We start from the raw sequence: 13745 nt of genomic DNA, 5'->3' as shown, positions 1-13745 counted from the left end.
AGTATGGGTAATAAGCAGGAAGAACTGGAAGTGCTAATAAATAAAAACAACTATGACATAGTTAGCATTACTGAAACTTGGTGGGATAATACACACGACTGGAATGTTGGTGTGGATGGGTACAGTTTGCTCAGGAAGGATAGACAGGGGAAAAAGGAGGAGGTGTTGCCTTATATATTAAAAATGTACACACTTGGACTGAGGTGGAGATGGACATAGGAGATGGAAGTGTTGAGAGTCTCTGGGTTAGGCTAAAAGGGGAAAAAAACACGGGTGATGTCGTGCTGGGAGTCTACTACAGGCCACCTAATCAAGTGGAAGAGGTGGATGAGGCTTTTTTCAAACAACTAACAAAATCATCCAAAGCCCAAGATTTGGTGGTGATGGGGGACTTCAACTATCCAGATATATGTTGGGAAAATAACACCGCAGGGCACAGACTATCCAATAAGATCCTGGACTGCATTGCAGACAACTTTTTATTTCAGAAAGCTGAAAAAGCTACTGGGGGGGAAGCTGTTCTAGACTTGATTTTAACAAATAGGGAGGAACTCGTTGAGAATTTGAAAGTAGAAGGAAGCTTGGGTGAAAGTGATCATGAAATCATAGAGTTTGCAATTCTAAGGAAGGGTAGAAGGGAGTACAGCAAAATAGAGACAATGGATTTCAGGAAGGCGGATTTTGGTAAGCTCAGAGAGCTGATAGATAAGGTCCCATGGGAATCAAGACCGAGGGGAAAAACAACTGAGGAGAGTTGGCAGTTTTTCAAAGGGACACTATTAAGGGCCCAAAAGCAAGCTATTCCGATGGTTAGGAAAGATAGAAAATGTGGCAAAAGACCACCTTGGCTTAACCACGAGATCTTGCGTGACCTACAAAATAAAAAGGCGTCGTATAAAAAATGGAAACTAAGTCAGATTACAAAGGACGAATATAGGCAAATAACAGGAATGCAGAGGCAAGATTAGAAAGGCAAAGGCACAAAATGAGCTCAAACTAGCTATGGGAATAAAGGGAAACAAGAAGACTTTTTATCAATACATTAGAAGCAAGAGGAAGACTAAGGACAGGGTAGGCCCACTGCTCAGTGAGGAGGGGGAAACAGTAACGGGAGACTTGGAAATGGCAGAGATGCTTAATGACTTCTTTGTTTCGGTCTTCACTGAGAAGTCTGAAGGAATGTCCAATATAGTGAATGCTTACGGGAAGAGGGTAGGTTTAGAGGTTAAAATAAAAAAAGAGCAAGTAAAAAATCACTTAGAAAAGTTAGATGCCTGCAAGTCACCAGGGCCTGATGAAATGCATCCTAGAATACTCAAGGAGCTAACAGAGGAGGTATCTGAGCCTCTAGCTATTATCTTTGGGAAATCATGGGAGACGGGGGAGATTCCAGAAGACTGGAAAAGGGCAAATATAGTGCCCATCTATAAAAAGGGAAATAAAAACAACACAGGAAACTACAGACCAGTTAGTTTAACTTCTGTGCCAGGGAAGATAATGGAGCAGGTAATTAAAGAAATCATCTGCAAACACTTGGAAGGTGGTAAGGTGATAGGGAATAGCCGGCATGGATTTCTAAAGAACAAATCGTGTCAAACTAATCTGATAGCATTCTTTGATAGGATAACGAGCCTTGTGGATAAGGGAGAAGCGGTGGATGTGATATACCTAGACTTTAGTAAGGCATTTGATACGGTCTCGCATGATATTCTTATAGATAAACTAGGAAAGTACAACTTAGATGGGGCTACCATAAGGTGGGTGCATAACTGGCTGGATAACTGTACTCAGAGAGTAGTTATTAATGGCTCCCAATCCTGCTGGAAAGGTATAACAAGTGGAGTTCCGCAGGGGTCTGTTTTGGGACCGGCTCTGTTCAATATCTTCATCAACGATTTAGATGTTGGCATAGAAAGTACGCTTTTTAAGTTTGCAGACGATACCAAACTGGGAGGGATTGCAACTGCTTTGGAGGACAGGGTCAAAATTCAAAATGATCTAGACAAATTGGAGAAATGGTCTGAGGTAAACAGGATGAAGTTCAATAAAGATAAATGCAAAGTGCTCCACTTAGGAAGGAACAATCAGTTTCACGCATACAGAATGTGAAGAGACTGTCTAGGAAGGAGTATGGCAGAAAGAAATCTAGGGGTCATAGTAGACCCCAAGCTTAAAATGAGTCAACAGTGTGATACTGTTGCAAAAAAAGCAAACGTGATTCTGGGACGCATTAACAGGTGTGTTGTAAACAAGACACGAGAAGTCATTCTTCCGCTTTACTCTGCGCTGGTTAGGCCTCAACTGGAATATTGTGTCCAGTTCTGGGCACCGCATTTCAAGAAAGATGTGGAGAAATTGGAGAGGGTCCAGAGAAGAGCAACTAGAATGATTCAAGGTCTTGAGAATATGACCTATGAAGGAAGGCTGAAGGAATTGGGTTTGTTTAGTTTGGAAAAGAGAAGACTGAGAGGGGACATGATAGCAGTTTTCAGGTATCTAAAAGGGTGTCATCAGGAGGAGGGAGAAAACTTGTTCACCTTAGCCTCCAATGATATAACAAGAAGCAATGGGCTTAAACTGCAGCAAGGGAGATTTAGGTTGGACATTAGGAAAAAGTTCCTAACTGTCAGGGTAATTAAACACTGGAATAGATCGCCTAGGGAAGTTGTGGAATCTCCATCTCTGGAGATATTTAAGAGTAGGTTAGATAAATGTCTATTAGGGATGGTCTAGACAGTATTTGGTCCTGTCATGAGGGCAGGGGACTGGACTTGATGACCTCTCGAGGTCCCTTCCAGTCCTAGAGTCTATGAGTCTATGAGTCAGGGTGGGATGGGCTGAGTGGGCTGGATTGCTTTAGAGGAGCTACATTTTTGTCTTCTGGGTAACCAGTGATTAAGGTATTGTAGAAGCTCCTATGTTGCTGGCTTGGTAAATCTAATATTCAGAATAAACCACCAGTTTTGGGCATCGTTTGCCCAATTCTTTGCAGTTTTCCCTGACTGAGCAATCTCAGTGTGGTGACTGCAGCAACCATGGTCACATCACTTAAACCAAACCTTTCACTGATTGTCATTAAATTTTGCTTTCTTCATTTTCTGGATGCCCAGGCTGAGATCCTGGGGTTTGACATGCAAAAGTGCTGAGCACTTTCAACTGCAACTGAAGTCAACGGGAGCTGTGCTTTGAATATAGAATGGTCTACATAACACTTGAATCTCTGTAAAATCAAGTTCTTGGTGTTTCAAATTGAGTGAATCCTTAATCTTTAAAAATTAGCGGATCCTTAATCTTTCTGTGTCTCAGTTCCCAATTTGCAAAATGGGCATAAAAAGGGATGCTGTGAAAATAAATTCATTAACATTTGTGAAGCACTCATATACTACAGGGATGAGCACCATAGACAAAGCCCATCAGTAATTGTTTCTTCATACCAGGGTTTGACTAATGTGCAGTAAATAGTGCATGGGGCCACGCACTAGACAACAAAGAGAAAACAAAATATTGAATAGCTGCTCATTAAGTAAGCACCATCCATTCTGTGCACAGAACAGGCAGAGGTCCTATGGAAAAAACAGTATTTACTCATGTAAATTAGGAACATAAGAACAGCCATACCCTGGGTCAGACTAAAGGTCAGACTAAAGGTCCATCCAGCCAGGTATCCTATCTTCCGACAGTGACCAATGCCAGGTGCCCCAGAGGGAATGAACAAGTAATCATCAAGTAATCTATCCCCTGTCGCCCATTCCCAGCTTCTGGTAAACCGGGGCTAGTTTCTGTAAGTGCAGTTTTCTAAGTTTTTATAAAGCAAAACAAAAAAAAAACCAGAAATTTTATTATGTAACATCATACTGACACCCACCTGGGTCATCAGGGTCAGAAGCTTTGCCACCTTAATAACATTCTTTTAACAGTTGTGTGTGTGCGTGTGTGTAATCTCCTGTAAACTCAACATAAAAGACTAATAAGCAATTCATTGCCAGACATTATACTTATATATTCCTAAATAATTCTGCAGCATAGAGCCGACAGTTTATTATTCGGTGCCATCACGTAAGCACACTGCTTCTATCTTTGTGTATAACACTGTAGATTGGTTTTTTATATGAGCTTTATTGAACATAATCTCTCAAACTACCTTATCTTGATGCTCCCACACACACAACCCAACTCTACCTTTCAAAGGAAATTTACTGGCCTATATTAGATTCATATGCTTATACGGTCAGTTGTAAATCTGCAAGTCTAGAAAAGTGTAAACTCCCAGTGATATACATTAGAGAGGAAAAATTATTGCAACCATATAATTCAGTAACGAACATGGAGAGAATGAGAAAGTAGTGCTGGATAAACCATTAAAGCATATATAAAATATGCAGATATTATTTGTGATCTGTTACTTGAAAACTGCATAGTTTTACTAAACACTTTTTATTTCACCTTTGCACAATATATGCCTATGAGAGCCACAAAAACACTTTACAGTAATAAAGTCTCAGGGTATAAAGAGTCTCGGATTACCATAAGTCATTATACCATTAAGTCTGTGTTTATTAAAGATGACATATGATTAGTATTTCAGTTTATGGATATGCTCATCATAACATTGTGCTGTTGTAACACACTAGTCAGCATATGTTCCCTGTCACCGTGTGTGACCAACCGCAGATATGGATCTGTTACAACTCTGTTTGAGAGCCTGGTTCTTAAACCTCAAACTGTATACATTCATGCTTTCAGCTGTCCAGGTCCCTGGTTCAACTCTTGGTACACTAGTCAAGAAGGCAGCCATCACACTATGATACAAAAATGCTTACTATATACACAACAACAAAAAAATAAACCTCCAGAAAGCTATTTGATCATAAAGTAGTAATTTTCAGTTTAGTACACTAGAAAAATCATGATCTGGAATGCACACTATTTAGCACCACCAATAGTAAGATTAAGACTAAAGTATTTTGTTTTGTTCATTGATTTGATCATTTCAGTCCCATCTCTGAATACCTCCACTGGCTCACTATCGACACTGCATCAAATTTAAGATTCTTAGTCTACACCTATAAAGCTCTGCATAACTTTATGCCTCCCTACTTACCCTCTTTTCTCAAGATTCTTATCACCCTCTTCATAAACCCTGCCACCCACAGCTCCACCAGCACTGCCACCCACATTCAGCCATTTGTTAACTTCTTGCAGAGCAACTTCAATTGCACAGTGAATCAAATTATCTTGTATACCTATTGCCTATTGTTTCCTTTCCCCTAAACTTTGTCTACTAATATTTCTATCAATAGATTTTGTGTGCCTAAGGCAAGGGCCACCGCTTCCAGCATCCACCTTGCAGTTTCTGAATGCTACATAAAGAGATATTAATATTAATAATCAAATAAACTATGTCAAATTTTTGAGAAAAATACTATCATGGCTTTAAAAAGTTGTAATGACTGAAATAGTTGGTTATTTTATTTAAAGAGAAACATTTGATAAGTTTTTTTTAACTGGGTTGGAACTTCTTTTCTAAGGAGTCAGTTTTTTAAAAAAAAAAGTGTGTCGTGTCATACCTGAATGTCAAAATATGGAATATCTTATTGTTTCTTTTTAAAAAAAAATAAATGCCTTACCCTTCATTTATCAAAATAGAAGATTTGCTCTTTAATTTGTTTATTTTACTTTGCATATTAAGACAAACATACCTTTAAAATATGAATTGCTCTAGAGAATGTAGACAGATGTGCAATGAAGCCAACAAAATGAATTTTACATTTCTAATCTGTAACCGTCACAAAGAGAAACCTCAGACTTCAGCTGTCAGAATAATTTAGAAGAGCTCCAATCTAGCATTAAGCATCACAAATATGTTGTATAATATTTTCATTATTACTTTAGGAGAGCTTTTTTATCTAAAGGGAATTTAATCTGTTATTCCTTGTAAACAAATGCCTAAACTATTTCTTCATGAAGGTCTGAACGAAGTGTTTTTATCACTAGACCAAACATCTGTGTTTGGATTTTAAAAAGTCCATGTGTCAAGACTGTTTTTCTTAGCATTAATGTTCCTAAGATTTGCTGCCAATGTAAAACTTACAGTTCCTGAAAATATAAAAAGGTATACATTTCATTAAACAATGGCTAAGATGTCATAAATAAAGTAATTTTCTAATTGTCAGTTACCTATGGCCCTCAATTACAACCATATCACTGCATATCTTAAAAGATACAAAAGTGCAATATTATATTATTAAAAATTGTGAATGTCACCATAGGTATGCATGGTTCCTTTCCCAGTGAGTTTATAATATAAAGCTCCAATTCTGCAAAGACTTAGACAGCATCTTAACTTGAAGTCAATAGCCCTACTGACTTCAATGGGACTAGTCATGCTGCATAAGGCTAATAATGTGCATAACTATTTCCTGGTACCAGGGCCTACACGTTAAATAAGACAAATACAGGATGCTTTGGGAAATAAAGTTGGGCAAAGAGATGAGAGGACAGTACACATGTTGGTTCCTTAATTCATACATGTAAGGTGAATGCATAAACGTATATATTAATTCAGAATTACAGATACATAAATTTGTGTCATATTGTGTCTTACAAAGTGATTGCCACAAGACTACAGTGTCCACACTACCAATCAAACGAGAGCATTAATAAAGATATTTCGGTAATTCATAAATAAAATTAACACATCTATATTAATTTACAGTTAAGGTCACAAAGCCCTAGCCTAAATTTTGCAATCTTTGCTAATTATCAGTTAGGAAGTGTTTGTCTACATTGTGACTACTTAAAAACAAACATTCAAAATTCTTTTTGAACCTCAGCTCTGTATTTAAAAACTTATCTTTGCTTCACACCTGCAGTTTGCAAAACTCATGCAAGATCCCTAAAACTATTCTGTAATTCCTTCTCTCTTTATCAGCTAACTTCTCACCCCATGTCTTTTGTGCAGATTGAAAACACATGTTCCATGCCCGATCCTACTATTTTGAGGAAAAAAGATTTCAACATCTTCACACTGGACACAGCCTATAAACATAAACATTCTAATATCAACCACATGGATTAAACCAGATTATGGACTAGAACTTCCAATTTCTATAATACGCCACCTACTTTGTCTAAATAGACTGATTCACCACTATGCTTGGCTGGCTTCTTCTTCCCCACCAACCACAATTTTATAAAATGAGTAAGGAGAATTATACCATAGTTTTGTGGTTTACCCACGCACACGCTCATCAAAGCCGATTTATTTACTGCACAATAATTCTGTCCTGATTGGTCACACAATGAGTTTTGGTGGAAGTGGGAAAAGTGGAAGTGGGAAAACTTGTATCCATGCATGTAGGCTTTTGTTTTGCGGGCATGCTAAATGAACACACACACACACACACACACACACACACACACACACACACACACACACACACACACACACACACACACACACACACACACACACACACACACACACACACACACACACACCAACAAACATAATTCTTATAAAATGGCAAATTAACCTGACAAGTCTAAACATCTGAAAAAATCAGTATGGTAGTTTTAAAATGTTTACTCCTGTGACAAAACAGTAAAATTGGCAAAACGTTACTAGCAAACATACATCTATTTTTTCAGTAGCCAGGTGTATTTTACTCTGATTTTAACCTGGTTTGCCCCTTACCTCAGGCTGATTAGAAATATTCAGAATGAGTGCCCACAGTTCAGCTCGGAGTGCTGTTGGGCATCCCTGACGGACATACTGTTGGGCTGCAGCACTATCTTGTTCTGTTAAAACTGCAAAATATGTATATGTCATGAATTTACATAACATACATAAAATCATACATTTCCAGAAATTGTTGTGTCATTTTTAAAAGTTAATTACACACACTTTTTTAAATATTGAAAGCAATGGAGGAAAGACAAGCACAACCCAGGCCAAGTCCCTGCATCAAACAGAAATATTCTACCAATTGAACTTCAAGTCTATCTCCATCCACAAATGTGTACTTCTTGTAATGCATACAGATATCAAAGGGATATTATATAAAATATCAAAATATATTTCAAACATTTATAATCACTGTATTTATCGTATATACTCGTTCATACGCCAAATTTTTTTTAAGTAAAAAAAGGGAAGCACCAGAGAAGGGGGTTAGCTTATGAACAGGTATAGAGAGAGAGAGGCGGGACACAGCCCCTTCCCCCAACAGAGGTAGCAAGGAGGGGCAGCACAGCCAGCAGAGCCAGAAGTGAAGAGGTGAGGCCAGAGTCTCTCCATTTCTGGCCACACTGCTCTCCCTCCAGCCTCTGAAGCAGCTGCAGCTCTGGGGCTGGCAGGCTGCAGCCGTACCGCTCAGCCTCGCCCCCTAGAGCAAGCTGTTGCCGCGCCGCCTGGCCCGCCGGAGCACACTGAGGCTGTACCACCCAATCTGGCCAGCTGGAGCAGGCTTCAGCTGCGCTGGCCAGCCTGCCGGAGCAACTCAAGCTAGGCCAGAGACATCCTCCCCTAGCCCTTCCCAGATAAGGTGGATGGGATGGGGAGAGTGTGGGGGTTCTGAGCTAAGGGTGGTATCATGTTGGAGGTGATCACAGGGGTTACTCCCCTTACCCCCAGCTTCTCCCCCTCAAAAAATTTCCCCATCAGCGTAAGCAGCTGGTGCGCTGGGACACTTTGTTACTTAGGTTTACCTCCATGCCTGTGGACGCTCAAGGTAAACAAACCATCTTGGCCCACCAGCGACCTATCCTTATGGCCCTGGAGCCAAAGTTTGCTGACCCCTGAATTATAGGGTCTGCTTATGAACGAGTTATAAACATTTTCCATTTTTACTTATGCATCTTGGGAGGCGGGGCGACGGCTTATAAATGAACCAGCTCATGATCAAGTATATACGGTAGTTTGATATCAATTTATTTTAACCTTATTTCTTTCTCCTTGCACCAAGAATGCTAGTCCTTTATTATATGGCTGCTAATATTTGTTTGATGCAGTCTCTCTCATTTTATCTTGAAAAATATACACACAAATCAGGACGACTTTGTAAGCAGGACTGTGCTTCTTATTCTGAATTTACACATAGGTGATTCCTGGCCCCATTGTAGTCATGGGGCCAGGATTTCACCCAGGGTTTATTATCCATTTCCTTCTCTTCACGTCTTACCTTGCATCTTACTGGGCAATATTCAGCAGCTCAACCAATGGAGGGCTTCCACGTGAAGGGTGTGAAGTATCCTTTTCTATTCCTAAGTCTCAGTCAACAAGCTAATTAAGGAAGACCGATGCTGTGCATCTGCAATCCCCAACGCACCGCTCTAAAAACTGTCCCAAGAATGTAGTTCAGGGGTTCTCAAACTGGGGGTCGGGACCCCTCAGGGGGTCACAAGGTTATTACATGGGGGGTCGCAAGCTGTCAACCTCAACCCAAACCCCACTTTGCCTCCAGCATTTATAATAGTGTTAAATATATAACAAGTGTTTTTACTTTATAAGGTGGGTTGCACTCAGAGGCTTGCTGCGTGGAAGGGGTCACCAGTAAAAAAGTCTGAGAGCCACTGATGTAGTTCTAATATAAATAAAAGGACTAGCACTGTAGCCATTTGATTGGGATGGTGCTGTAATTTAGGCATGATGGCTTTACCATCCAGCATAAGTAGGGGCCTGAAGGGCAGTGTACATTCCCCTGATTTGCCCTAATGCAACAGTCAGCCAATGGGACGGTATCGCTAAGAGGAGGGCTCTCATTGGGAGGACAACTGATATTAGCAAGCAGAGCTAAACAGAGGTCTTCCTGCTCAACCCTCTAACGTACAGTCAATTCTTTGTTCTTCATGCTTTCCTTTAGTTTGACAGAAGCTATTACTGTATTATTGTCAGTTTTTAGCAGAATGAGTTGCATTGATGTTGGCAGACAAACTTCAGGCTTTGCTGTGAATCTCACAGCCTTCAGCTTCAACACATTAACATGCACACTTTGAACAGGTTATCACTCAGGCTTCCTAACTGTGCCTGGAATCAGTTGTTAGCTATTCTGCATCTTATAAAGGTAATCCCTATAGAAGTTATGCGTATAGTTGGACCTCCAGTCTAGGAATGTTTTTAATTGGACTAGTAGGAACTAAAGAGCATTTATGTCAGATCATCAGGCTGAATGCCTTTTGGAAAGCATCACACATCCTGGAAAGTCATCAATAACCTCAAGAAGCAAATAAGCAATCATGCTGATGAATGGTTTGGTTGCTACACTGCTTTTGCGAGGACTTCTCAACTGTGCTATTAGGTCTCTGATTAGATGATTAAACTGTAATATACTGTATTAATAGGCCAAAGTGTGCAAGCTTCTATGATAAATCTTAAAAGCATATTCACTCTATCACAGAAGACAAGTCAACTGCCTCTTTAACTTCTTAGTCTGGACCACTGAGCATAGAATTACACAAATATTACTGCTGAGTTCTGCCACCAATATCACAACAAATTTGATAATAGTATGCAAAAATCATAGCTAAGTCAAAAGGTAGAGACTGGTATTGAAGTGGACCAGACCAACATAAACCTGAAAGATCTTGATGGCTAGAAAAATGTGTATGTGGGAAACTTCCTTAATAATAAATGCTAAAATATCTTCAATAGATTGTGACTATAGTGGAATACAGGGGTTTCACACTGTATCCTTTGTACAGATGAATAAATAAGATGCAATTCTGGAGGGAGTTTCTTAGAAAAGTAAAATATCTTCTTGCTTTACTAAATTTTACAGACTCTGAAGTTCACAATAGGTAGGTCAGTATTCCCATACATCCTGAGTGATATGATGGGAGAAATCTGGAAGAAGATTTGGATACTAAACCTAAAGGATATGTCTCCTTTCCTCCTCAGTGAAGAGACCCAGGATGCTGGAACAGCCCAAGACTCCGAAAGTCCCCACTGAAGACCTAGGGAAAACAACTGTGCTTCATGAACTCAACAGGTGAAGTGATGAGACAAGAGAGGAGAAAAAGATACAATTCAAAAATCTTTGAATGAAGCTGAATAAGTCTAGTTCAGCTGCAGTCACCTCAGGAGTCAGAGAATCAGACCTACCAGACTTTCACATTCGCTGGCTGGCCTGTTTCCCAATCTTCTTCAAACTCTTGCTTAGATGAACAAGATATTTTAAGAAGAGGGCACATCATGTGGCCAGCTGGTCTGAAGTGAACAAAGAGCCATCTGTTCCAGAATTGCTGGAAGTCTCTGTTTTATCAAATATTTTCTTGGCCTGTACAGTTCTATCACAGATGGTGCACTCATGGCTTTGCATTTTTTATTTTCCACCTTTTTTGGCTTCCTAAACGCTTAGACAGAAAAGGAAAAATAAAATACTGCCACACTACATGCAAAAACTTAGGAAGAGAAGACAGCCTCAGCAGAGAGCAGAACAACATACATGACTGAGGTGTTTCCATCTTACTGCTTCTTGCAGAGGCAAGAAACAACCTTGCTAACAAATTGGGATGCGTTATGCTGGCTGTAGAAGAGAAAAATCCTCAGCACATCAGTACAACTGACATGAAGGTAAGGACTATCCATCAACGGCAACCAAGTCATAGATGGCGACAAAAAGCCTGATCCACTGGAGTCCATAAAAAGACTCCCATTGAATTCAATGAGATTTGAATCTGTGCCCAAATACATAGTGCAGTATTGGTGGCAAACAAGCCTTTTTTCAAGAAGCCTACTGTAATAAGCGAGAAAAAATATAAAAACAGAAACACAGAACTTGACAAGTATAGGCTGCATATAAAGCAGATCTGCCTAATTTTCTCTCTCAGCTAGAGGCACAAGCCTTCTTCAGTCCTGCTGTATACTCCAAGGTTTCTGGCCAACTGCCATATGTTGCTGAGCTTTTTTTTATTGTTTTTATAATAAAGAAGGCTTCACCTCCCACATAGCCCACTAGAAAGCAAGCAGGTCAGTGGCCCAGACTCTTCTTCACAGCTGATCAAGACCCTGTTTCATGGCTTCATGTCACTCTATGCCATATCCTGTAGAAACAAGGTGTAGAAGAAGAGTTGGGAGGTAGAGGCTGCTCTGAACGTTTAAGAGAGAGGAAGCCATGAATACACTGACAAGATACAGAGTTGACTAAAAGTGGGGACAGGAATTCATTGAGTAAGTATAGGGAAAAGGGGGATGAGAGGGATGATACCTCAGCTGGTTATACAAAAAGACAGAATGAGTGGGTAAGGAAAAGAGAGATGAAGGACCTCAGAAAAAGAGAGATGGGAGAGATGCCGCTGTCACCTTAGCCCCAGCAGCAGAAGGGGGAATTGGACATGTTTCCTGAAAATGCTATAACAGTGCACCAGACCTGCTGTCTGCCCCTTAAAGATGCTGGCTGGAGGAAATAACAATGAGCAGTTATCGTCTACCCCTAAGACAATAGTAAGAGACACTGTGTGTTTCTTCTCTAGCAAGGTTTGATCTAATGAAGGACTTTTTAATCTGTTTTAAAATCAAGGAGAACTTCTCATCCTACAGATACAAGAAGAAGCTATAACTCAGAAAGCAGTACATGTGTGGGGAAATGAGCGAAAATCATCCATAATGGCTTAGAGTTGCAGTATTTATCAGGTTCTGCAATTATGAATAACCATAAAAAAGAATTAGGGTTATATTCTCATCTGATGCATGAGCATAAATCCCATTAACACTAATGAGAATTGTGTGTGCACAGATGGAAGAACAAGCTCTCTTGATTTTAAAATGAAATTCAGAAGTCGCATGGGTTAAGCTATTGCCATAAAGGTGTGTGTCTATGCTTGCTATTTTGCTTTTAGCGAACCAGCTGCAGAGTTATTTATCTGGCACCTAATGGTAGATGTAAAATGCTAGGTTTTCTACTTTTATATGAACATCCATGGCATTATCCACTGGGCTTTGTGTTACCATGGCTGAAATACTAAAATTCTCAGGAATCAGTATTTGAAGAATACGCTTATTTAGGATATTCTTAATTCCTCACAGTTTATTACAACTGAAATCAAATCCTTACCTGTTTGCCCAACACGTATATGTTCATTTTCAAAGAGTTCTAAAAAAAAAATGAAGTATGAATAAAACACAAAAATAAAGAAGAAAGAATTGACAAAAATACTTCAGCTATTAGTGTGGCAACATTTTGTATTTTTGACTAACAGAAGATTATTTTGATGCCTGCAAAACATACATGTCTGCAGGTTAATATACATATTTAACTCCTTTTTTTACAGTTAATGTTACTATAATTAAAACAGCTTCAGCAGCAATATTCTTCTATAGTTTAGACTCAAGGATAGAAATACAAAAAAGTACACAACACCTTTAAACGGAATATTTTTCACTTGAAAAGTCTCTCTATACCCTATAGTTTTCCATTCTTTGAGACCCTAGAGATTTTTCTACAAAAATAATAGTGTGTATACAAGAAATAAAACACCACTATGTATTATTTAAACCACAGAGTATTAACAGACATTTTTTTCTGTAATATTTTCTAGAGCATGGACATCAAAAAGGTGCCTCTATATTTTCCCAATAATCCTGTGGCATCACAGCTGCACAACTATGTTAGTCAAAGTTATTTTGATTTAAAACTTGTTGAGACTTTCAAAAAAATAATAATAATAATTTCTGAGAAACAGGCCCGATCCTGAAAAGGGTTTAAACACCTGTCGCTCCATCTGAAATTAACAGGAATTGCAAGCAC

At 39.3% G+C, this 13745-nt stretch overlaps 1 protein-coding gene across 6 annotated transcripts in view; it reads right to left on the bottom strand.

Moving 5' to 3' along the window:
- TBC1D19 (TBC1 domain family member 19) overlaps positions 1-13745 on the bottom strand; it is a 98610-nt gene that overhangs the window by 43295 nt on the left and 41570 nt on the right. For all 6 annotated transcript variants that reach the window (XR_004000584.1, XR_004000586.1, XR_004000585.1 and 3 more), the window contains 2 exons: positions 13053-13091; positions 7697-7809 (listed from right to left, as the gene is read on the bottom strand). Coding sequence is in view for 3 of the 6 variants with exons in the window: in XM_030564019.1 (XP_030419879.1) it covers positions 7697-7809; positions 13053-13091 (152 nt within the window). In the remaining 3 variants the exon portion in view is untranslated. The remainder of the gene's footprint in view (positions 1-7696; positions 7810-13052; positions 13092-13745) is intronic.

Source organism: Gopherus evgoodei, chromosome 5 (genome assembly GCF_007399415.2).
Source record: "Gopherus evgoodei ecotype Sinaloan lineage chromosome 5, rGopEvg1_v1.p, whole genome shotgun sequence".
Classification (NCBI taxonomy): domain Eukaryota; kingdom Metazoa; phylum Chordata; order Testudines; family Testudinidae; genus Gopherus; species Gopherus evgoodei.
Note: the sequence above shows the minus strand (reverse complement) of the source record. Positions and strands in the feature narration are given on the sequence as shown.